Genomic DNA, 25,519 nt, shown 5'->3' on the forward strand with positions numbered 1-25,519 from the left:
CGAGATGGGCTCTGTGTGAGTGTGTGTGTGTGTGTGAGAGAGAGAGAGTGAGTGATGCCAGCCTCTCCAGGCATCCTGCAGTTCAAAATGGCCTCTCTCTCTTTCCTGAGCTTTTCAGCAGCAGAACCATCCGGAGATCCGATCCATGGTGGATCTGGAGGTCCTTTTAGGGACTGAAGACTCTGATCTCCAATCAGAACCAAGTCCAGGACACGGAGATGACACTGACTCACTCTCGCTTTAGCTGGACTGTGATTAGCTGACTGGGTTCTCTCGTATCCGATCTATCTGGACTTGTTTCTGTAAAATTTGCGTTATTTTGTATTTTTGTGTAATTCTGAGCAGAAAACTACGTTTCTACTTGGGAGATGTTCACTGACCGGGTTTAAACCTGGATCTAGCTGGATTAGAGGAGACTATATCAAAATAAATCTGAACGGACTCGATCCGGATAAAAGTAAACCGATGTCTTTAGGAAAATGAAATATTCCAGGTGAATACAATTATTTAAATCAGATTATAATGATGTTCTGTGAAACGGCTCCAAAATAAGAACGTGGTGTTGATTTACAGTTATTTAAGGTGGCGTTTTCTGAGTCTAGTCCACCTTAAATGTGCTTTAGTGTGAATGAAGTTGTTTAAAATCCCGATCCTTCTGTCTGTCCGTTAATCCAGCCAGCTCTCGCCCTCCTCATGCCAGAAACCCTCTCACTTCATGCAAATATCACAAAATGTCGCTGGGCTTGTTGGCATGTGCACGCGCGCACACACACACACACACACACACACACACACACACACACACACACACACACACACACACACACACACACACACACACACACACACACACACACACACACACACACACACACACACACACACACACACACACACACTTATCGTCCAGCCCTCTGTTTCCTCCTTTATTTATTATTTTCATCTCTCTTTCCGTTCTGCCTCCTTTCATCGCCGCCTGGATTCCCAAACGTAAAGCGGCAGCAGGACGCGGCAGACAGGCCGGCGTACATTTTTAATGGAGGCTTTTATTTTTTAACAAGCCTTCGTTCGTTCTTCATTTAGCTCCGTGAGGAGAGGAGACGAGGACACAGATGGAGGAGAAAATATAAATAAATTACATAGAAACTGATGTGCTGCTGGTTCAGTTGGCACGGCCACGCCCGCTTTCCCATCATGCCTCAGGTTTCGAGCCCTCTGACGAGAGGACAGAAAATGTAACTAAATAAAGACAAGAGGGAAATCTGACTCTGCTCAGAAAAGCTGATTATTTTGGCTCGCTTTGGTCCGATTCTCAGATTTTTGGGTTTTTAGAATCAAACATTTTTTTAATTAAAAGAAAACAGCTGTTCAACCAACTCTAAAAACCGGGACGTCCTTGAATGCACCCACACTGGCACTCTTTGGACCAGACTCCCTGGTGGTGCATTCAAGGACTCTCAGAGATCTGAAGAACTGAAATTCCTTTGAGCCACAACAACACACGACACACACATTTAAGTTGTGTGTGACCCAAGTAGACACTCGAGGCTCCTAGACGTAAAGACAACCAGGATGTGACAACAACTGCAGTTCCACCCTCATCCACCAGGGTCGAAAACAGAGTCCTTCATTGACTTCCATGTTGAAAATGCCAACTTCAAAACAATTCCCTTGCAGGACAACAGAGGGCGTAGCGCTTTCTGTGGTATCCTGCCACCATTAAGGTCTGTATTTGATATGGTTGTCATTGTTCATGTTTTGTTGCGACTCGTCGGATCTTCCTGGCATTTCATGTCAGAATTTCACATTAAGATATTCTCATGTTGATAAATACTGACTTTGACTGATTTTTGTTTTCAGGGTCGATACCGATTTCTGATCCTGGTCTAGCTCTGAGTCGCTGAACAGCTGCTAACACTTTAAACTAAAGTCCAGTCTCCCTAACAACGTGGAGGAACACAGATTTAATGAAACCAACATTTCTGATTCAATCTGGAATAAACATATTTCATTTGTTTGTTTCAGACCCACCGATTTGAGTTTTGGCTGATCCCGACGACCGGAGGAGTTTCTGGTGAATCTTTAGCTTGCCTGATAAAATCTTTAAATGGTGTGATCTGTTTTCACATTTTAATCTGTAAAACAGACGGAATCATGTTCAAGTCATCATGTTTGCAGATGACTCTCCGTTTTAGCTTCTCCCGCTGGGATTGACAGAATTTCAATTTAAACAGTTGAAATTTAAACTGAAATAATAAAGAGTTGAAGGAGGAGAAGGAATTGAAAAGGAGGCGGAGTGATCAGTGTGTTATTTAAAACGTGTTTTTGTGACAGAACAACGATAACACCGGAAGATGAAGGACAGGGAGTTTCTGGCTCGAGAGACAACACACACACACGCAGGTATAAACAGACGTTTCCATGAATTCCAATAGTCCATCCCAAATGAACTGGATTCCTGGATCTTCCACTTGTCTTTTTCTATTATCGTTGCAGAAAAAACAAAAACATGCAGCTGGACGTCTGATTTAAGATCATAACTGCAGACCTAGCGCAGAAAAACCTCTGCAGTTTGACCTAAAAGCTGATTTTTACGGTTCGTAAGTGAAAAACATTTCCTGTGGGATTTGTTTACGTTTAAATCAAAATCCTGGAATCTCATAATGAAAAAGTTCGATACAAACAAAGAGATGGTGTGTGTGAAAAACAAAAATGTACACATCCAATACCATCGGGAGGGCAGAGGGTTAAAGAGATGTTTCTGTGTTTTTCACATTCATCTACGTTTAACACGTTTAACAGATCCATGCTTATTTACAGATTTCATCATCAGGTGAAGCTGAACGTAAAGATTCTTCACTTAAAGGCTTTTGTTCTGCTCAGACAGCTAAAACTGTAATAAACTGTCCACACACACACACACACACACACACACACACACACACACACACACACACACACACACACACACACACACAGCCTCTCTCCTGTGCGCTGACAGAAAACACCTGTTAAAACAAGTTCAGACCTCCTCAGAAGGAAAAGCGCAGCAACTTTTTCCAGCAGCGCGTTTGGCTCTCCGTAGCAGCTCTACGGCAGACTCAACGGTCAGGAAACACGTAGCTGAGAACTGCAAATAAAACACCAAACTGGAGGCATGAGGAATGGAAAATGTTATGAAGCGATTTGTTTTCTTTCTGAGAAAAAGTCAGACGGGCGACTTTTACCAGAAAAGCAACAAAAACAGCTTTTAAACGACGTAAAGACAACAGACAGGTCTCTGTGAGGCTCGCCTGGCCGTTTGAAAAACGCTGAAGAACTGCAGAAAGACTGAAAATCACCAGTTTGTTGAGAGTCTCAAACTAAAAGGATTTTTCCACTAAACACGATGCCGTCGGGCTCCTGCTGGTTTACACGGCAGTGAGATCCATTAAAGCGGTGACCTCTGTTGACCTGCGTCTAGATCAGCTGTCTCCATCGCAGACCCAAGCTCAGATCTGAGTCCGTCAGCAGAATGAAACAATCACCTGTTTGGTGATTTGGGCGTTTCCCCTTCACCTCTGTGTTGTTTTAACTGGTTATTGTTTGTTTATTTATTGAATTATCTTCATTAAAAATGCTGATCATAGCCTCTTTTCCTCGTGAATATTCACGACTCACCCCACACGGAGATGGAAGGTGAACCTTAAACTAAAATGAACATTTTAGCACAGGCTGGTCTGAATTAATGGAAGCTGAAGATCACAAACTAAAAAGAAAATCCCCTGGATGATGTTTGCTTTTGTTTAATTTGACTCCAAATGGAGATTATTTAACCCCCCCCCCCCCGGCTGGAGGGATTATTAAACATTATTGTGGGTGATCTTCGTCGGTTCAGCTGGAACAACGACGGGTTCGGTTCTGAACTGAATGGGATCTTCTGACTTTTATCAGCTTAAAGGAACAAATTTAGCTCCGCATTAAAAAGCATCTGAGCGTTTTACAGCCGAGTGGAGCGGATTACGAGTCCTGCTGACGGAAACAACGCTTAATGGAACCTGTGAACCAGCGTGACCCGGAAGCTAGCTGGACCGACCCTCCCAGGGCCAGCCGAGCTCCTCCTCTCCCACCCAATCAGCTCCTCCTCTCCCACCCCCATCAGCTCCTCCTCTCCCACCCCCATCAGCTCCTCCTCTCCCACCCCCATCAGCTCCTCCTCTCCCACCTCCATCAGCTCCTCCTCTCCCACCCCCATCAGCTCCTCCTCTCCCACCTCCACCAGCTCCTCCTCTCCCACCTCCACCAGCTCCTCCTCTCCCACCTCCATCAGCTCCTCCTCTCCCACCCCCATCAGCTCCTCCTCTCCCACCTCCATCAGCTCCTCCTCTCCCACCCCCATCAGCTCCTCCTCTCCCACCCCCATCAGCTCCTCCTCTCCCACCCCCATCAGCTCCTCCTCTCCCACCTCCATCAGCTCCTCCTCTCCCACCCCCATCAGCTCCTCCTCTCCCACCCCCATCAGCTCCTCCTCTCCCACCTCCACCAGCTCCTCCTCTCCCACCTCCATCAGCTCCTCCTCTCCCACCTCCATCAGCTCCTCCTCTCCCACCTCCATCAGCTCCTCCTGGGCCACCCCCATCAGCTCCTCCTCTCCCACCTCCATCAGCTCCTCCTCTCCCACCTCCATCAGCTCCTCCTGGCCCACCCCCATCAGCTCCTCCTGGCCCACCCCCATCAGCTCCTCCTCTCCCACCTCCATCAGCTCCTCCTCTCCCACCTCCATCAGCTCCTCCCGGGCCACCCCCATCAGCTCCTCCTCTCCCACCCCCCATCAGCTCCTCCTGGCCCACCCCCCATCAGCAAACATTTGTGTATTTTCTTTTCTTTTGGTGCACATCAAATGCCGTCCGCTAGTCAGCAGCAGTGTGAATGGAGTTTGTTTCCACCACTGAAATGTAAATCCCTCTATTATGGTTCAGACACCTCATGTTAATCATGTTAAGTATCAGTTTGGACCATTTATTGAATTTTCCTACAATAATTTTAGTCTAAAAAAATCGCTAATATTGTTCGACTCAATGTATCACAATGTATCGTGATAAGTATCGTATCGTCTCCCCTGTATCGTGATAAGTATCGTATCGTCTCCCCTGTATCGTGATAAGTATCGTATCGCCAGAATTTCACCAATACACATCCCTATAACATATGTAGGGAAGGTGTGCCTAAAGGGTTTAGCTTGCATCTGAAACAACCGCAGCACCTTTCTGTCTGAATCTTCTTTGGGTTAGGATGGACCCGTCTAATTCCTGGGAAAGCTGTTTTTGACCAACCCTTGACCTCAACTCCCTCCCAAAAAGGAAACAAGCCTCGAGGAACATCAGTGAGAGCTGAAACTGAGAGGAGGCAAAGCTGCTACAGTTCTGGACAGAAAACTAGTACTTGGAGGGGATTGTGTTGACTTTACGAACTTTAAGCTCCAACCGCAACGAGACGTTGAAGCAACAGTAGTAGCAGCGCCGTGATACCGGCTACCGCTGCGTGTTTTTCCCTAGCTGTCTCTGTGACTGTGGTTGGTGAAATGACCACTCGTGACCCACCAACAAAGATGGTTTGTGAAGAGGATGAACACTCCTCGTTTGTCTGAAACTGCGACTGAAAACCGACCAAAGTCTCATCTTTTCTGAAAACAAAAACTCTTTCATTCACGTGAACGGATTTGGTTTCATAAACGGCAATTTTCGCTGAAAAGCGTCAAGTTTGCAAGTATTTTACATTCACGTCAGTACTAACCAAACGTAAGACTTTATTTTCCTTTAATCAAATTCAAGATTTTAAGACGCCGTGGATGAGACTTTGTTTTTTTAAGTTGTCTTCAGTTTTCTACGAATCAACTCCATTTATTTTATTTCACGAGTAAAAAACTCCTGAGCCTCTTTTATTAGTGATCAGATGGAGTTTTACTACAGTAGAAAAAACTGTTAGAAAGTTTATTATGAAGTTCTGTGAAGAACGAATGCCACACTGGATGGAAATAAATCTGGTGACAGCTTATCGAAACAACGCCACGGCGAATGTGTGCCGTGATCAAAGCTAAAGGCGGTCCAACAAAATATTAAGGAGTGTGTGACTTTAATTTTGGCCGGGCAGTGTATGATTCAGGTAAAAGTCATGTTGTTCTGCTCCTGTCAGCTGATCGAAACCTAAACTCAGAGTTTCCAACGTCGGGATGTCTGTGTTTATGAGGCGTTCAGCGCTGAGGAGCAAAAACGTCTGTCCACCATCAGTTTACCACCTGTTTTCTCAGAGTTATGATCTCAGCCTGCATGCCTTTCAGCCTAAATGTAACCAGCTGTGTGTGTGTGTGTGTGCGTGTGTGAGTGCGAGAATGAAGACCGAGCGCATCGAGACACGAAGTTCTAAACAGGAACAACAGAAAATAATTGGGTAAAATGAAAAGAACGTGTGACCAAATAAAGGAGAGGAACTAAACCATGACTCTGAAATAAATGAAATGTGATGATGTCATGTTTAAATCTACTTCCTGTTTAGGTTGTAAACAGAAAACAGCACGAATAAACACATGAACTAAAAACGAATCAAACCAAAAACCCGCCTGTTGGGCACACTTAGATGTAGACAGAAATATGGAGGAAGTTTAGATAATAAACTAAAAAATAAACTCCTCCTATCAACTAAAGCAGCTGCTGCATTTCCCACGATGCATTGTGGTAGTGAACTGTGGCCACTTTGTACAACGGGTTCGGTTCACAACCTTCACTTGGATCAGAAACAAAAAAAACAAACAACAGAATATTGTTTAAGACTCTTACTTTGAAGGGCTGATGGAAGTTCTCCTGCAGAAAAAACTAAACCACTTTATGATGGTAGCTTCGTTTTTACACCCAGAAACCTCCAGTTACAGTAAAATAAATATTACTGGTAAAAACCAGAACCCAGTTGGCTGGACTTTAGTCTTTATGTCTAGTCTTTTATTTTGAAATTTAACTTTTTAGCTTCTTTAACCCCCAGAAACCCAAATTTAGAAAACAACTGCAAAATCTTTTTTTAACCTTTCACATGTTGTTCTAGGAGGCCAGATAAACGGGCCTATTTACACATTTTAACAGCCAATAGTGTTGCAGAACTGAACAATAGGACCTATTAGCAATGTAAATGTGGTTTTAAAAAGAAAAAAAAATGGGGAAGGTTTATTTTTGTAGACAAATCTGATGTTGTAATATTACAACCGTGGGTCTCTGGGGGTTAACCTCCGTGTTTCTGCTTTAGTCGACACTTTTGACTCATGATCTTTAGTTTTGTGCCTTAAACTTTGTTTGGGGTTTAAGTCCCATAGTTCCAACGTTCTTTATTGTTTCTAAGTTAGTTTTTAAACCTAAACTAGACATTTTTGATCATTTTAACTTTAACCATTTAGCAGTGAAATTTCTAACTAGACTTTCAAACTCATCGTTTTTCCTTCTAATCTCATCATATTCTAATCTCAGAGTGTTGGGCGTTCCCTCGGGCTTCTCTTTACCACCACAAGAGTTTCTGAGGATCACCTGAGTGAGAAAGGTGAACCCAGATAGAGCACAGATGAAGGTGACGAGCAGCTTTTTAAGCAGGACTGAACATGTGGCTGCATCTGGATCTGCTTTAGCAGCGTTTTGTGTGTTTTATGTCCTTGTGTTACACAGCTGTTTGGCTCTTTATGTTTATGGTTTTAAAAGAGAAAACAGCTAAGTTTGAACGGAAAACATCTGATTTGATGTGTTCAGTTTGACCTCGGCTCTATTACAGGATTGTTCATGATTTAGGTCTCACATACGGAGGAGGATTGGGAGTTCATCAGAGCCAGAAACCAAGCTTAACTTTTAGTTTGGATTCCTAAAAACATGAAAAGTTTGAGATAATTTTTCTCTACAACTAGGGATGTCCCGATCCCGATCCGATCTTAAAACTTCAAATCCGATCCGATTTCGAGTCCTGATCCGATAATTTGCCCTTACTATTGAAATTAATAAAGCTGAAATATATTTTTAGCAAGTAACTCGTTAACTTTTTAAGACTAATTTTATTAATAAGCATTACCATCATTGTTGTAAATCCCATGAAATCTAAATCTCACAGAGATTATAGGTCAGCTTCAGTTTAACGTTTTGGACAAAAGTAAAATGCAAACGGCTGACTTGGTACGGTATAATAAAGAAAAGTGCTATCGATATCGCCCTCTACCATAGACATGAATATGTAGACGCCACATTGGGCTCTGGAGAGCGTAGCAGCATTGTCGCCATATTGGACGTGTCTCTTCTCACTTTTTGTTTAATAATATTTGTATTTTAATGATCAAGCCATACCTTGTGTCTGATTTTATGAAAAAGCTTTCGTGTGTTGTTAGTGGGGTAAGCGCCTGTCTCAGTACAAATGAATGCACTGGGGGTGAATGGAGACCCATCTAAAATGGCGGCCGGCCACTACGGCAGCTCTAATAGGCAACGCTAGTCCACGTTGGCGTCTACATATACGTCTGTGCCCTCTACTTTTGAGTAAACACAGAGTGGTAGGGGGGAATTTATAACGGTTTAGTTTTCCCTGGAAAACGCGAGCCAACAACAGAGAGCGGAATTTGGTAAGTGCCCCAGACATCTTAAAAAATGTAAATGGCTACTTGATTCGTCATGCATTTGGCTGACTTCTTTTCGAAAACCATCCATAAACAGACCGTAAACAGGGTGTGACTATCACACAAGAAAAGAAGCCCTCTACATGAGTTGTTTTCCCGGAAGTAGCATATGGTAACATGCTCATAGTGTATTTCGGAAGATCGGCAAGACTCGTCAGTTATAACTGCGGATCTCTGATCACTGAAAAATATGAAAAAATCGGCCCGATCCGATCATGTGATCGGGACATCCCTATAAACTACCCAAATGAGATGAAAAACACCATTTGATCAGTTTTAGAACCAGTGACGGGTTTTAAAGAATTAAAGCAGGTGGGTCCAACATCCGGTCCTACCATGAGCGAATGTCTGTTGGCCGACAGCAGTCCCGACCCGTAACCGCTGCCCAGAGCGCCCATGGCGCCGTTGTGCGTGTGCGCGGCTCCAATGAGGCTGTGCATGTCACCATGGCTGCTCGCCATACCCGTCGATGGTCCCACGGCGTGGCTCCGCAGGACGTGGATGGCATCATCCAGACGCTCCAGACGGTCCTCGATACGACTCTGCTGCAGGACGACAGGCAGGATAAAGCAGTCGTTAGCATGGACCCGGAAAAACTGGAATGACATCCAGATTCCAGGAAACATGGGAAACAGCTGTTGTAAAAACGGAAAATAAATTAGTTTTAAATGTGAAAAATCAGCCATTTGAAAGAAAACACCTGGAATAAAATCACTATTTTTAGAGTTATTTAGTCAGTACGTTTTAACTCAGACTAATAACGAAGCACGGTAGAGGAAGCATCATCTTTTGGGCTTCCTCGAGGTTTAGTTGGAAACATTTCGCCTCTGAATTAGGAAGCATCTCAGTTCTGAAACATGGGTTGGCAGTAGCATAATGTTACCTTCAATGACTAAATATTTTTGCTTCTTTTTTTGTGATGTAGCAATTAATACATAATTATGACCAATAAGATGTGATGATTCCATAAAAATATGAAATATTAACCTGATTGATCTTTGAATGTTTAATCAGAAGATTCTAGGGTTCTTTGCTTATTCAGGGATCATAAACACACTTCGTATTAATCCAGACAGACTCAGTATATCGTTTATTAAATGAATTTAATTATTTTTCCTAAACTAATCATTTATACATGACAAGATATGATTAATGAGAGGTGGTGTGGTGGATGTGAGGTGCTGTGGTGGAAGCAAGATGTTATAGCAACCGTTCTTTGTATGTGAGAGAAATTGCGAACTCTGGGTGTAAAAGAATTTGTTGTTTGCTATAAACTAGAGAGTTGTTTATCAAAAACAGCATCAGACGCAATCTGTCGTGCCAAGTCTATGCACCCTTGGTGTGGAGGTTCTCGTTCGACCGGGGGGTGACGGTCACTGCCGGTGGAGTGAACTCTGATAGCAGGAACCCGTAGATAGTTCCGATAGGACCCATCCAGTCTGAGATCCCTCGAGGTGAAGGCCGAAAGCTGGAATGCTTGTTTGCGTCTAAGGCGGATGTTTGCTTGGCTCTTAGAAGAGCCGGCGGTCTGATATCAGCCGCAGCGTTACAGAGAGGCTTTGACAGGAGGCCAAAGGAGAAGATGGTTTCAAAAATGCTTCTTTCCCGAATTGGCCGGTTCGAGGGTCAGCGAGAAACTGAATTAATCGGGAAGTAATTCTTGTTTTATTAAACAACTGTGTTATGATTTCTGGCCGAGTTTGGCCAATCAGAATTTGACACGTTTCTGAGTCTTTACCAACATCTCTCAGAAAGCCACGCCTCCTCAGATACAAGATTCTTAACACTGTGAATAAGAATCTTTAACCTTATGTGAAGTGTGAGTGTAAATAATGATTAACGTGTTAAATCAAACACACACCGACTTGTGATATAAATGGATCATTGTAAGAACAATATTCATTAAAATTCATTGATTTAAGCACAGATTATTCAAACATTTGATTTAAACATCTTGTTCATTCATCACATTTGATTATTGTAAGCTTATGAGTTGTAAAATCGTGGAGTCTTTGTTTATTCAGAGTGAAGAATGTTGACGTCTGGCGTTCACACAGTGAGTGCAGGAACCTTGGGTGAGAATGTTTGTTTGAATGTTTTTCTTCTTGTAAACAAGCACTGCAGAACCGTCTGGGTTTGGAAGGCCAAATAGAAAGTGTATTTATGTTGGTCAACATATAGGTGAAAATGGACCCTTTAGCTATGTTACACTGACGAATACATTTTCGCAGATTAAAACAAAACGAAAATATACACGCTAATAAAGACCAACTTATGACGAACATTGATCGACATTTTCGTTGACGAACAAGAGGCAACAAAAAAAATTGACAGAAACGAAAATCCAGTCATAAATGGAAAATATAGGACTATGGAAAAATGAACCAATCAGCAAATGGAACAGGCGGGACTAGATAAGAAAAGAACCAACCAGAGTCCAGATCTGGCCGCTGTTTGAACACTGGCTATGGTTAGGGTTAGACATAATACAGTCACAAAAATGAATGGAAGTCAAAGGCTGGTCCTCACTAAGATAGAAAGACAAACGCGCGTGTGTGTTTGTTTACCAGAGAGTGCAGCGGAGCCTCGTAGTTTGGCGACGACGCTCCCTGTCCTCCGTTCCTGGACCAGACGGCTGAACTGGCAGCTAAGACGAAGAAGAGGAGGAGACATCGTCAAGAGGAGGTAGAGAGGAACAACAAACTCCAAACCAGAAGAGCCAGCAATAGTGTGAGAGACTTCACTGACCCTGAAAAGTTTTCTGCTTTTGTTTAGCTCAAACCGACGCCCCCTCATCGACGTCCGTCTTTGATGAACGCAGTGCATGCTGGGAGAGCGATCCCCAGCGACTATGCTGAGATGTCGGTGTGTGGATTAGAGCCAAAACCTTCTTCTGCTTTATAAACTGAAGTTGAGACAAAACGACTTCCCACACGACATCTCTCACTGGTGACGTTTAGAGATAATAGCAAAATCAAACCCGTCTTATCTCATCACGAAAATGCTAATGTTTGGTTTTGTCTCTGAAAAGGTACGAGTGGTTGATTAGCAAAAGCTCTCAGCAGAGTAAACAAGCTTTGTGTGTTTGTTTTAGCCTTTGTTTGGGTTGCTGCTCCGAAGAGTCGCATCTGATTCAACAGGTCTCATTAGCAGGTAGGCAGCAGTCCCATTTACATACATGAGTCTGTGAGAGGGACAGGGTGCTGCGCACGGACACAGACTGGAGACTATTCACAAAAGCTCTGATGTGTTTAGAGCAAACTTTTGTCTTATATATGTTAAAGGGACAATGTGTAGTTTTTATCATTAATCTCTGGAAATATCCATCAAAACGTTGTTGAAAATGAATCTAACGATGCAGAGTTATTTATAAATACTGGCGGCTTTGTAATATATAACCAAAAAAATCTGGTCTAAAATACATGCAGACCTGCCAACCTTGTCAAAATTTTTTGAGTACCACTCGTGCAGCGTTGTTTCACAGACTGTTGCAACTCCATTGCTCTTCACGCTGTAATCTCCCATTTACTGGGTGGAAAATTTCACAAACACACACACACACACACACAGACACAGACACAGACACAGACACACACACACACACACACACACACACACACACACACACACACACACACACACACACACACACACACACACACACTAACCTTACCAGAACAGCAGCGAATGGCAAACCCGAGGGAGAGAGGAGCAGCGGGCAGGACGAAGCAGGGAGGGGGGGGGTGTTACGCTAGGTTAGGCAGGATATCTTTTATCTGCTTTCTACGACGATGGGCTTAAGCTTCGTCACCACGCCGCTGAATCGTGTTGTCAGACATGAGTACCACACGCGCATATTTGCCACAGAACTCAACTCCCGTATCCGCAGCTTTTTGCGTAGTTTAGAGGGGTGAGTCGTACCCGCGTAAATAGATGCCAAATTGCGTACTGGCTACAAAAAATGCGTACAGGTTGGCAGGTCTGTACATGGGAGCAGATCTAAAGGTGTTTCTCAATGCCAAGGAACCTCGCCTGGATGTCTTGACCCCACCCCGGTTGCCTAGGAGACACGTCATCAGGAAACGCCAAGACGTGTTCCAATGTTCATGTTCTACCGAAGTGTGTGTTCTCCGTTTGTTAGCCATTTAGCTAGCTAAGCGAGGATACACGGGAGGTATCTTGTAGCCTAGCCTTGGTCAAAAATTACCCAGAATACACCGCAGTATTTTCAAAAGGACGGCGGATCAGGAATCAGCAGCTACTTTGGGGCAAAGTTCAAGGTTAAATGTAAGTCAACTAATTGTAGATTGGATAAAAAAAAACATTTCAGATATCAGCCCAAAGAAGTTATCTATGGTTGGTTAGTTGCAGCTTCGGTGGCTAGCAGCTAGCTTACATATTTAATTTAACAACTATATACACAATAAAAAAAAGTAAAAGGCTCGTCATATATTTATATTGAAACTTATAAAATGTATCTCATCTTCCGTGTCACATGACGTGACGTTACGTGACCACCGCAGAAGCCGCGGTCACGTGATGCAAGTCTGTTCCATTTAACCGGTTTCTTTGACCAAGGAAGAACAGTGTCCTCATAAGCAAGGTGCCTGGCCTTGCAAGAAATCGCCTTGCAAGGCCAGGCACCTTGACGTTGAGAAACACCCTAAAGCCCCATTCCCACCTGTACCGGGTCGGCCCGGGCCGGGTAGCATAGGTTGTTTACATATCTGGGTGGCCTGGAATTTTCCCGGGCCAACCAAGGCTCATTCTCGGCCCTCTTCCCGAGGGGTACTGCTTCAGGCCGACCAGGGCCAACACGCCCACTGCTGACAGCAAATTCACACCTTCCATTAGAGCAAGCCTCTGATTGGTGGGTAGAATCAGCCCACATGGGCTTAAGGCAAGGATGTGTGGAATCAACCGGGCCAGGCTGGGGCCGACTGGGGCTACCCGGCCCGGGCCGACCCGGTACAGGTGGGAATGGGGCTTAAGTCTCAGGGTGACACCATATTAGATGCTGTTTCCTTCCTTCCTTCTACGGGAGCCCTTAAGGACAAAATGCATTACTGATTTGTAACAAACGGTTACAAAACTTTCACCATTCATAAACGTTGCTGTTTTACACATTTACCTCTTCATTCGTTGCCACTGATGAAAGGGAGCCTGATGTACTTGTCGTTTTGCTGAATTCTGCACTCCCCAGGGCTTTTTGACCCTAATGGGCATCCGTTGGAAAGGTCTTACTCCAACACAAAAACACAGCTTGCTTGCAACAATTTAGGTATCTACTGCCCACTATCACCAAGAAAAGTACACACCGTCACTTTAAAGTTTAAATAAGAGGCCAGAAAGTTAGCTAAAAGGTTATGATGCGGTTTTTATTTTATACCTGTGGGCCTAAAAAGAGCTGGATTTGTAAATTACAAATGAAATAATCTATTCTAATTATTCTATTCTATAATTCTGTATTGGAATTTTTACTTTGTGAAGTGCCTTGAGACGACTCTTGTCGTGATTTGGTGCTATGCAAGTAAACTTTGAGGTACGAGTAGATATTTAGACAGAAGATAACCATCAGCCCAACAGTTTGGTGAAAATGGTCCTTTTAAGGAACAGAAGACAAAAGAAAATGAATACGGGCTAGTTAATATGCTAACTGCTAACATGCTAGCTTGCTTTGATAGTTAAAGTAAATTTAGTAAATTTTCATCAACTGATATGTTTTTAAACAACATATTAATAATTTAATTACATTGTGCAAAAAAGTTTATTAAAACAAAAGTTGCTAGTCACAACTTTAGCTAATAAGCTAAGCTAACCATTTGCATGTGTTTTGTTATCCAGAGGCCTAGCTATGTAGCTAGCAGGCTAACAACTAGCTAGTAGATTTCTTTGTATACTGGAACTACATCTTCTTTAACCTAAAATCTGCTACAGAGTTTTTATCCTTTTGTTTACATTCAGATTAAACCACCTTTCAGGCACCTTCAATGCGAGTTTTCAAGGTTTTCCTGCACCATAAAAAGTGATGATAGTAGAAAAACTATCCGTTTTAACAAACATTCAAAAGCACTAGAAAGAACCATAAATCGGTAAAAAGACTCATACCATCCCTTATGGAATTAAATTTATTGAACGTAATCAACTAACAGGCTAAGCTAGCTGCTTCTATTTTAGAAGCTTGTGTTAAAAAACAGAATATGAAAAAAAGCAACTCATCTGTTTTATTAAAAATAAAGTTCCTACATCACACGACTGATTTAAAATGTGTTTGTAAAGAACCAGAACCAGCTAATATCCTGCCCTGTTTTATGTTTTCATTCACAGACAGCACGAGTTGTTCTACTTTTACACATCTTTACCCGATAAAGCCGTTATGCTAGCAGCAGTTCTGGACCTGGTGGAGGACTCTGCCTCTTTACGCTACTCCTCATCCTCCTGTGGCCTTATTATTGATCTCTTTCTTGTTACTCTGATCTCGTCTCATTAGCACACGTTTCTGTTTTTATTGTCTTTCCCCTCTCCTTTATTCATAATACATGCTCATTTCCATATGCTAATGAATGCATAATCACCTGGGTACATTCATGTGCAAATACAAATATATGTATTAAACGGCAGGGTAAATTATTCTGGGTCCGATTCTGTAAAACACCCTCACAGAATTAGCCCTGGATATCAATTTGCATGTAGTTTGCTCTAATAGGCTTCATTTCTAATTTGTTAAAAGTGGAGTAACTCTGACACAATGATAAACACCAATTATGGTTTCGCAGGCAATATCCTCTGCAGCTATAATGGTAATGATGAGGAGGAGGAGGAAGAGGGGAGTTGTTCTGTGAGTGTGCTGCTGGGTTTGTGAGCGATTTGTCGAAGTGGCGTTCGTAATTAAAGCTATCAGTCACAAAGCGAGGTGGAGAAATATCAAACGGTGTGTGTAGCAGCGACAGTTAGAGACGAATTTGACACAACTATTATTAGAAAAAGTGATTTTTCACTTTAAGGAGCAGCTCGAGTTTCCAGCATCTGCTGGGAGGAGGAGTAATGGGAGGAACAGAGGAGGCTTGTGGAGAGGAGGCACGGCATTAAGAAGGTGTTAGCTTTAACTAGATTAGAAAATTACACCTGAATTACTAAATAATATTATAAACGTCATGTTAATGTTCGTTTTTCATTTAAAGGCATTATTAGGTGAAATTTGCAGAAATGTTCTGAGTTTATTTGAAAGTTGTTTCAACAAAGTCTCATAAAATAAGAAAATAAGTGTGTCAGGGTGTTTTAATTGATCGGGGGAGGGGTGAATCAATTGTGAAATCACGATTTTATGATCGATTATATGATTGTTTTTGTTTAATTCACCAACTTGTTACTCGACACATTATTTCTCTATGTTAAAGAAGCTCTAGCAAAATATGTAGCTAGTAATTTGCTTAATTTAGCTAACAGGCTAGTAACACAACTAGTTAACCCGATTCTGGCATAAATCACCAGCAAGGAAACACACCTTTAGCATGACCTGGTTTATTTTTATGAGTGAACATGGACCAATCAGTGCTTATTCATCAGGCATGGGGCTGTGCCATTGGAGGGGAGAGAGCGGGCAGCAGAGGGCGACACTGTCCTCTGCTGCCCGCGGACAAATGGAGAAGGAAGTTAAGCCGCCATTAGCGATTAGCTCTGATGAAAACCGCAGGAGTGATCGAAACTGTCAGCAAGGTAAAAAATAACTTTCCTGTGTTAAAATGCAAACAGAAGAAAAACACAGAAGGAACGTACAAAAGATGTTTAAAGAAAAACCGACCAATCAGGCTTCGAGTGTGTCGCATCTAAAATGGTCTGGGCAGAAACAGCTTCTCTGTTCTCAGTCTTTCATTAGCTTGAACAACTCTACGATCTCTCTGCTTTGGCGGCTCGTCGAAACGCACAAATCCATCCTATAATGAACAGATCGCCCCGTCCTGACTGATGAGGATCCATCTCTGATGTTGACCTATTTCTAAGGAATGACATCAGCGATGCCGTAGTGTCTGCTGGACTTGTGAAAAGAACCGCTGCCATCAGAAGCAGGAGGCGGGGCCAAGGAGGACAACGACCAATGAAAATGTCGTGCTTAAAGAGCAAGTCACCACCAAATCAACTTATTTTTCTGATAAACTATATAAATGCGCGTCTAATCGTGCTGCAGACACGGATGTAGTCAATAGTTTTGCACTTTAGTGCATTTTAGTTAAAATTTAAATTTTCTGCCTAAAACTGTCAGTGTTGTGCCGTTGTCAGGTAAAAACTCTGCACTGCATTTGAATTTAAATCTGCCATCGCTATTGGCTAAGAGGTACCCTAGAACGTTAGCTGGTACCATATGATGTCACAATGTTGTGTGTGTGTGTATTTGTTAGCGGCTCTGCCATCTCGGTCTGCTAGGCAACAGCATTTGTTGCATTTTTCAAACAGGAAATGGGAGTGGAGTGAGAATCTGGTAGGGGGTGACTTGCTCTTTAAATGTCACTTTTACTGATTGATTAAAAAACCCTTCCATTTAATGTAAGAACTCGTCTTCAGCATCTTAAATCTCCGTTAGAGATGTTAAAGCGAGCCAATGAGCCACACAGAGCTGTCACATAAACGCCGTTAGAAGCACGTTTTAAGCTCCTTCATCACATCCAGCTGCTGTTTATGAATCCTTGGTGCAACGTTGCAGCGATGTTTACCAAATGGTAACCAGGGATCAATACTGAGTACCCTCAACAAAATAAACGTTGGTTAAAGGAGAGTTTCTAAAACTCGGTTCAGCTCCGACGCTTTAGGGTCGTGTCAGCGTGTCGACTTGGTCACAGAGACATGAGACTTTAAAAGTTAACCCCAACAGGTCACTGGGCTGAGACCACGAAGGAGCTTCTGAAGCATTTGTGAGGCGCCTCCATATGCTCCGGTGTCGCTGAGAGTCTGAAACGTTTTTGGAAAATTCATAACTAGGGCTGCAACGATTAGTCGACGTTTTCGACAAATATCGACAAAAGAATTAGTCGACAATGAATTTCAGTGTTGACGTTGTCGCCAGAGGTGTTTAGTCCGACCGAGTGAGGCATCTCACTTCATTACAATCTCTGCCGAGAGTCGCACGTGGGCAATAGCGTCTCTGCTGAGCGCCAGCTAACAGAAATGGCGGCGTCCGACACAGCAGCTACGCGTACCAGAACATCTAAAGTTTGGGAGCATTCTAGCTGGGATTCGGCGAATAAAGTTTACCTGCATAATTTGTAAAGCAGTCCTCGCGTATCACGGCAGCACCTCGGTGATGCATGAACACTTAACGAGAAAGCACGTCGGACAGTTGAATGAAACAGAGTCTGACTCACCTTGGTAAGATTTAAATAACACGAAAGCTAACACGTTTTGTTTTTAAAATAGAGACTTAACCTTATGTCCGACTGTGCCTGACAAAAGTATTTTAATTTTAATTTTGCATTCATGTCTGTACTGACTGGGCACTGTGCCTAATTGGTGTTAGACGGCATTTTTTTTTTTTTTTACTGTTAGTATGAATCGGCCTATCAGCAGCAAAGTTCAATAAAATATGCGTTTTTCATTGAAGTACCCATCTTAGGGATGGGTACCTTTGACATTTGAATCGATTCGGTACAAATTCCCGGTACCTAGGAATCGATACCGGTACTTAACGGTACCAATTTTAGATACTTTTGAGTGTTTAATATTTTAATTCTCTTTTATAATTAATTATATATTTTCTCAATATATAACAATATTTGATAAATATCACGATAAATAACATACAACTGTTTGTATTTTAACATCGTCCTTGTAGTTTTATAAGCTGATAATTAAACTGAAGCAAACATCTTTACTGTGAACTAAATTTACTGTGTATCTTCATTCCTTTTGCCGTCCTTTTTCATTTGATTTTTCCTACTGGGAAGTTAGAATTTCCGAGGAGAAAGCGAACGCACCATTAGCTGATAACAATGGTGGCAATGGAAGCTAATATATCAAGCTAACGTTATCTTAAACAGTTTATTTAGCTGCTGGAGCAGATTAAAACGATGATGCCTCACACTTAGATCGTTGTCGCTGGTTTCATCTTCACCCAATCACCCGTCACATTTAGTAAAGTGAAGACAAACTTAAGAGCACGTTCATGTTCTTCTAGTCGGGAATTCGGAGTTCCGAGGAGAAAGCGTACGCACCATTAGCGAAACGGAAGCTAACATATCAAGCTAACGTTATCTTAAACATTTTATTTACCTACCGGAGCAGATTAAGATGAGGATGTCTCACTTAGATCGTTGTCGCTGGTTTCATCATCACCCAGTTACCCATCACATTTAGTGAAGTGGACCCAAGCTTTAGCGTGCGTTCTTTCTACCATGCTGCTCTGTTTACAACTCGCTCGCAGCGACCGACGACATAACGCTCTTGCGCATGCGCAGCTGTCTAGGCGAGTTCTCGTTATGAAGGACGGGTACCGAAACGAGGCACCGTTTCAAATGACGTGAGTCGGTGCTCAGTCAGTAGTATGGAATTCGGTCGGTACCTTAAAAAGTACCGAATTCGGTACCCATCGCTAACCCATCTTTCTTGTGTTTACTATCATTTTTCACATAATTAAAGCAATCTCATGCTAAATTTAAGAAAAATTTATTAATTATCTGATTAGTCGACTAATCGTTGTAATAGTTGGTGACTAGTCGACTATTAAACTAGTCGTTAGCTGCAGCCCTATTCATAATAAACAATAAAACAGCGAGAATCTCCACGGAGGTCCCGGAACGGGACAGAGGCGTGGGATAAACTTGGGAGTAGCTGGAGCCAACTGAGAAGAATTTGTTACTCAAAGAAAAGTAAAAGGAGAAATTAGTAAAAATGTCACTATTTCTTTTTCAGGTTTTACAGATTTTTAATAGAAATTTGAATATTTCACGAGAGGGTTAGTGTTCCAGCTGCAGTGGAGTTTGGACCAGGGCTGTGAGGCGTTTACCTGTGAGGGAGGGCGGAGAGCCGACTGGGGTGGAGGGGTTAGAGGAGAAGCTGTTGTTTGTGTGATCTGGAGAATAGATCTGGAACCAAACAAAACAGGAGACAATTAAAATGTGAAATCACTGAAAGGACATCAGCAGGATGGAAGCAACGAGAGCGGTTCCGAGTGTGTGTGTGTGTACCGATGCGAGCGCCTTCCCTAAGGCGTCTCCCGTCTGAGAGCTGCTGGCTGCTCCGCTCTGTGCTCGGTTAGCTGTGACACACAAAGACACACAACACACAGGGGAGCACACACACAGAGACGGATTCTGGTAAATAAGGATGTTGTTAACTACATCTTTAATTATTCAGCCATCCTTCCACACCTAAACGGGAAGACGTGTTCATTAAACTGGGAGCTACAGCCTCACAGACACTGGTTTCCAGCTAACGCCCTGACCTCAACTCACCTGCTGTCACGCACCTCCTTCCTTTACACTTCTTGTCTTTTTTATTTGACAGGAAATAAAAAGTGTGATTTTTTTTACACGTATAATAATTGTGTAAACAGACGGGCTCAGAACCCAAAACCTCTGAATGTCTGGTTCTGTTCGGAGGGCAGGTGAGTGAAGTTACACCTGTTCATTAATGATCTGCTTCCTCTACGACTTACTGTGATGAGTCATCAAACACCTCACGGCCAATGAAGAGACTGTATTTAAGCCTCTGAGACGAGCCGAGGAAGAGGTCTGCTGCAGACCTCCAGGCGTCTTCATCACACTCCTCCTCCTCATCCTCTGTGGGTCAAACCCCAGAACTTCACAACAGGTGAACCGCTTCTTCTAACCTTATATGATCATATAAATCTTATACAAACTACAATTTATTTGATTAAATAAAACCATGAAATGAATTATTTGACGGAAACAGAAATATTATAATGATTTATAAGCAGAACTTTAATAAATCTTTAGATTTTCTGTTGAGGCAAAAAAATTTTTTGTTCATTTTCTAACAAATTTTCATGAAATATTAGAACATTTTAAATTGAGCAGTTCAAATTGAACTAATCCACCCTGGCATGAAACACCTACATCAAAATGATATGGGGTGACTGACCATATATGGGCATTTGATTTGGAGCTTTAACTATTTTTAAATAGAGAAAAAAAAAGTCAATTAAATGAGGTTTTTTAAAGTAAAAAGTAAAAAATAAACATTAATTGCAGCAAATAACATCCAGTCATAATATATAAAACAAGCTGGTAGGAAACACGAAGGAGACGTAGCCCTACACGTTTCTCTGAACTGAGGCCGTTCAGCAAGGCAAGGTCAGAAATGATTAGAAGTTTTGCTCAGAAACAAACTGAAGGGTCTGGAAATCCTGTTAAGGTGGAATGAGAGAAAACAGCAACAACAGAACTGAACCTGGAATCTGATCCCATTAGAACTCCGGGACGGCGTGTGTGTGTGTGTGTGTGTGTGTGTGTGTGGATCCTAAATTCATCTAAATGTGTTTCACACACTCAACGAGTCCAAAGAGGAAGGAAGTGACCTCACAGGAACAGCTGAGCGCCCAAACATGCACACGGAGTCTGACTCATTCCCAGATCCTCTCCTGGTACAGAATCCCAGATGGGAACTTTACGCTATCACACACACACACACACACACACACACACACACACACACACACACACACACACACACACACACACACACACACACACACACACACACACACACACACACGCAACAACACACACATGCACGCAACAACACACACATGCACGCAACAACACACACACACACACACATGCAAAACACACACACAAACACACACACATGCAAGAATACACACATGCAAGAATACACACACACACAAGAACACACACGCACGCACGCACGCACGCACGCACGCACACACACACACACACACACACACACACACACACACACACACACACACACACACACACACACACACACACACACACACACACACACACACACACACACACACACACACACACACACACACTTCCTCCATCGGGAAGCTTCATCAGCTCTGACTAGCTTCTGTCTCTGATATAAAAGGTGACAGGACTCTGCTACGGTGTCCAGGTTGGGACATCTACGAGTCAATAAATAAACTCATTATTACGTTATTTACTGTAAATCCTCAGGTATCAGGACAAGTGTGTCAAACACTCTGATTTACAAACTTACTTTGAACTGAACGTCACCATGACAACATCAGTAAGCGCAGGGGTCTGCAGCCCTGGCTCTCTAGGGCTTTAGCCGTTTCTCTGATCCAACACACCTGGTTGAATCCCCTGTGCAGCAGCTCATGAAGCTCTCCAGAAGCCTATCAGGTGTGATGGAGCAAAGGAACCTCTGAACGTGCTGGATGGCGGCTCCAGGACCGGGGAAACTTTAAATACCAGCTTCTATAAAACGTTTCGTTAATCACCAAACCAAATGGTTAGCATTGCTAAAGCTAACAGAGCAGAATCATGTTCTAGTTTAGAGTCTGTCGTGTTCGATCGTATTAGGAAATCCTTGTCTTGTTCTGCCACACAACTCAAACCTTCCTCCTTGTGACCGCATCTGAACCACTTCTGTTGGCGCATCGACGACGCCTGACTGGCTAAACGATAGTCTGTCGTATCGAGACAACGACACACTTTTGGTTCATCGTGCAGCCTGACTTGCACCCCTCCACCTCGGAAGCAGAACCCAAAAGAGATCCTGTTGGATTAAAGACGGGCTCCTTACCCATGACGCTGTCTGTCCCGTTGGTGGAGGCGGTACAGGAGGCGGTGCTGTAATGATTGCCCCCGCCCCCACCACCTGCCCCTCTGTGGAAGCTGGACATGGGAGGAAGGCTGGAGCTGATGTCTGCGGACGAGTGTGAGGGGTAGCTCTGGAGAGAGGCACAAAACCACCGTGAACCCTAGAGACGGGTTAAAGCCGTGATCCAATCACATCAATCACCACGACGATGACATCATGCTGGATAAATGCTCCAGAAACTTCATGAATGAACGTAGCTCACCAGCCGATCGTGTGGGTGAATCCCGCAGTAGGAGGAGCTTTGGGCGGGGCCGTGAGCCGAGTTCCCACCCCCCAGCATGCTGCTATGGTAACCCTGCTGACTCATGCTGCTGCTGCTGCTGCTCCAGGGGTCGCCGCTGTGGTGACCATCTGTTGAGGGAAGAGAAACCAGCGGAGACTCAAAACCACACTTCATGGCTTCAGCAACCGAGGGTGCTAAGTGGACAAAATCTCTTAGCCAGCATCAGAGCGTGTGAACGGACAGGAAGCAGCAGTCTGGGCGGACCGGTATGCTTTAACTCCAGAAGGCAGCAGTCCGAGTGCGGCCTTGTATACACATCTGTGATGGTGCCACCCAGACTTATATTCTGATAGCGTTTGGACAGGTAATGACATAATTAGCTCTTTATTCCACCATGACGAGCCCAAGGGGGTGGGTGGAGTCACCTGGCATGAAGAAGGAGCTGGGGAAGCCAGCGCTGGGGGGTTTGGAGGAGGGATAACCCGGTGAGTCCCTGTTGTAGTCGGCTGTGCTGGCGGAAGGAGCGTACACCTGAAACACACAAAAACAAATCACACCTGAGTTTTCTGCCGGAGAACCGAAGCAAAACCACCTCCGGTGGATCGTAAGGCGCAGCGACTCGTCGAGTAGCGGACTGACTCGGCATCACGGTTATTATCCTCGCGGCTGGTAAAGGAGTAAAACAACAGAAGTAGCGCAAATACTTATTTTACCCCCTCAGTAGGAGTCCTCACTCCCAGGGACGTTCCCGCCACGTTTTGTTGCTCCCAGTGCGACTCAGAGTCATGTGACTGTAAGAAACTGCCGACACCGAGTCCCGATCCAACACTTTACAAACGCGTGAAGAAAAAAGAACACTCTAGAGATGTCCTTTGAGATGTTATCAGTGATGCTTTTCTTTCTTTACGTATTTATGTCACTTCTTTAGTTTATCTGCCATAAAACATCCCTCGTTTAGGACGTACACGAATAACAAACATGTTAATATTAAGTATAAATGTAAAAGTAGCCTCGGTGTGTGGCAGGGATGGCACGGCACATGACGGCCAGCAGCAGTGACTTTTTTCTACTAAACACCTGTAGAGCTGCTGCGTCTGTAAAGGTAGGACGAGAAAGGGGATCATACCACGACTCGAGGAGACGGCAGAACCCGACGTTTGCAGCCACGGGCGCTCATCAGTCTGCTCTCTTGGCACGTTTGCCGTCCGGAGACTGTTTCATAATGCATCTTTAGTGACGGCAGGCTTAGCCCAAACTGAGCAGGGTCAGTTTTTTTTAAGGTGGCGCACCAGTGTTGAACACACCTTTTCCACCTGGTTTAATGCGCAGCTTGCACACATGACATGTGTTTATTACTCTCCCTTTATTGTTCCTGGTAAAATGCATCCAAATTACATTTCTCTCTTGGGGGGACAACTATGATGTTATGTACGTGAATTCCCAAACTACCTCAAAGAGCAAGTCACCCCCTGCCAGAGTATTACTCCACTCCCACTTCCTGTTTGAAAGATGCAACAAATGCTGTTGCCTAGCAGACCGAGAGGGCGGAGCCGCTTACAAATACACACACACAGGCTCACAACGACATTGTGACATCATATGGTACCAGCTAACGTTCTAGGGTACTTCTTAGCCAATAGCGATGGCAGATTTAAATTCAAATGCAGTGCAGAGTTTTTACCTGACGACGGCACAACACTGACAGTTTTAGACAGAAAATTAAAATTTTAACTAAAATGCACTAAAGTGCAAAACTATTGACGACACGTGTCTGCAGCACGACTAGACACGCATTTATGTAGTTTATCAGGAAAAAAAGTTGATTTGGGGGTGACTTGCTCTTTAAATTGTGGGACCTTACAGGGTTTACTGGTGTAGAGGAACCTGTTGAATTTAAAACTAAGCCATTGTTTTTCTGATTTCATTAAAATCACGTGATTGGACCCAATTTTAGATCTTGTGATCACATCAGGGCGTCCCCACTGACTCCTATGTAAAATGCTTGATTTTATAATACTTTTAATTTTTAAAAATAAGACCATTTACAACTTCAGTTATACTGTTGATGTACTCTTATAAATACTTTCTTTTTTTATATTTAAAATAAGAAATGTGACCAAACCTGCTTACTTCAGGTTTGTTAAAAATGAGTAAAAGTAAAACCTTTTATTAGTCCGACTTATGAGTAAAAAATAATCTAAGATTGTATTTAAAGGTCACATTTATTTTAGATTTCGCACAAAATGTTTGAACATCTAAAGTGGGTTCTGAAACGTGACGCCCATCTTTCTGACCACCTGAGCCATCGTCATGCCAACGGGTGACGTTCCTAAACATGGCGGATGCGTGAGGAGACAAGGTCTGAGTTTGGACGCTGAGCTAATGATGTAAACCCTGAAACATCTGCCGCCTTCGCTCTGCTCTGAGGACACGAGCTGCTCGGGACAACTCAGAATTTACATCTGGATGGAAGACAGATGTGTAAAAACAGATCAGATGATAAAATGCAGGACGATAAAAAACTCTCCCACTCTCCCGGAGAACTTATGGAAAACAAGTTCTTAAAGCACTTCCTGTGGAAAAAAAAAGATGGCTCTGGGTTCTTCTGGTTCCTTCGCGTTCAACACAACAAACAGAAGAAACTGGTGAGAGGTAAAACAGCGTCCAGCGAAGCTCAGACACCGTCGGGTTCAATCAGAGGTCAACAAGGTCACGGGGTCGTCAGAATTCTGCTCCGAAGTTATTTTAAATGAGTTTAAAATGAAAACAATCACTCATTTCCTGTTCTGGTCCACTGTTTG

At 43.3% G+C, this 25,519-nt stretch overlaps 1 protein-coding gene across 3 annotated transcripts in view; it reads right to left on the bottom strand.

Annotated features, from left to right (window-relative positions):
• tcf4 (transcription factor 4) overlaps positions 1-25,519 on the bottom strand; it is a 280,305-nt gene that overhangs the window by 16,214 nt on the left and 238,572 nt on the right. For all 3 annotated transcript variants that reach the window (XM_054744677.2, XM_015943430.3, XM_054744679.2), the window contains 7 exons: positions 23,144-23,249; positions 22,698-22,846; positions 22,418-22,565; positions 19,843-19,913; positions 19,662-19,740; positions 11,236-11,315; positions 9,004-9,213 (listed from right to left, as the gene is read on the bottom strand). In XM_054744677.2, coding sequence (XP_054600652.1) covers positions 9,004-9,213; positions 11,236-11,315; positions 19,662-19,740; positions 19,843-19,913; positions 22,418-22,565; positions 22,698-22,846; positions 23,144-23,249 — 843 coding nt within the window. The remainder of the gene's footprint in view (positions 1-9,003; positions 9,214-11,235; positions 11,316-19,661; positions 19,741-19,842; positions 19,914-22,417; positions 22,566-22,697; positions 22,847-23,143; positions 23,250-25,519) is intronic.

Source organism: Nothobranchius furzeri, chromosome 6 (assembly GCF_043380555.1).
Source record: "Nothobranchius furzeri strain GRZ-AD chromosome 6, NfurGRZ-RIMD1, whole genome shotgun sequence".
NCBI classification, from domain to species: domain Eukaryota; kingdom Metazoa; phylum Chordata; class Actinopteri; order Cyprinodontiformes; family Nothobranchiidae; genus Nothobranchius; species Nothobranchius furzeri.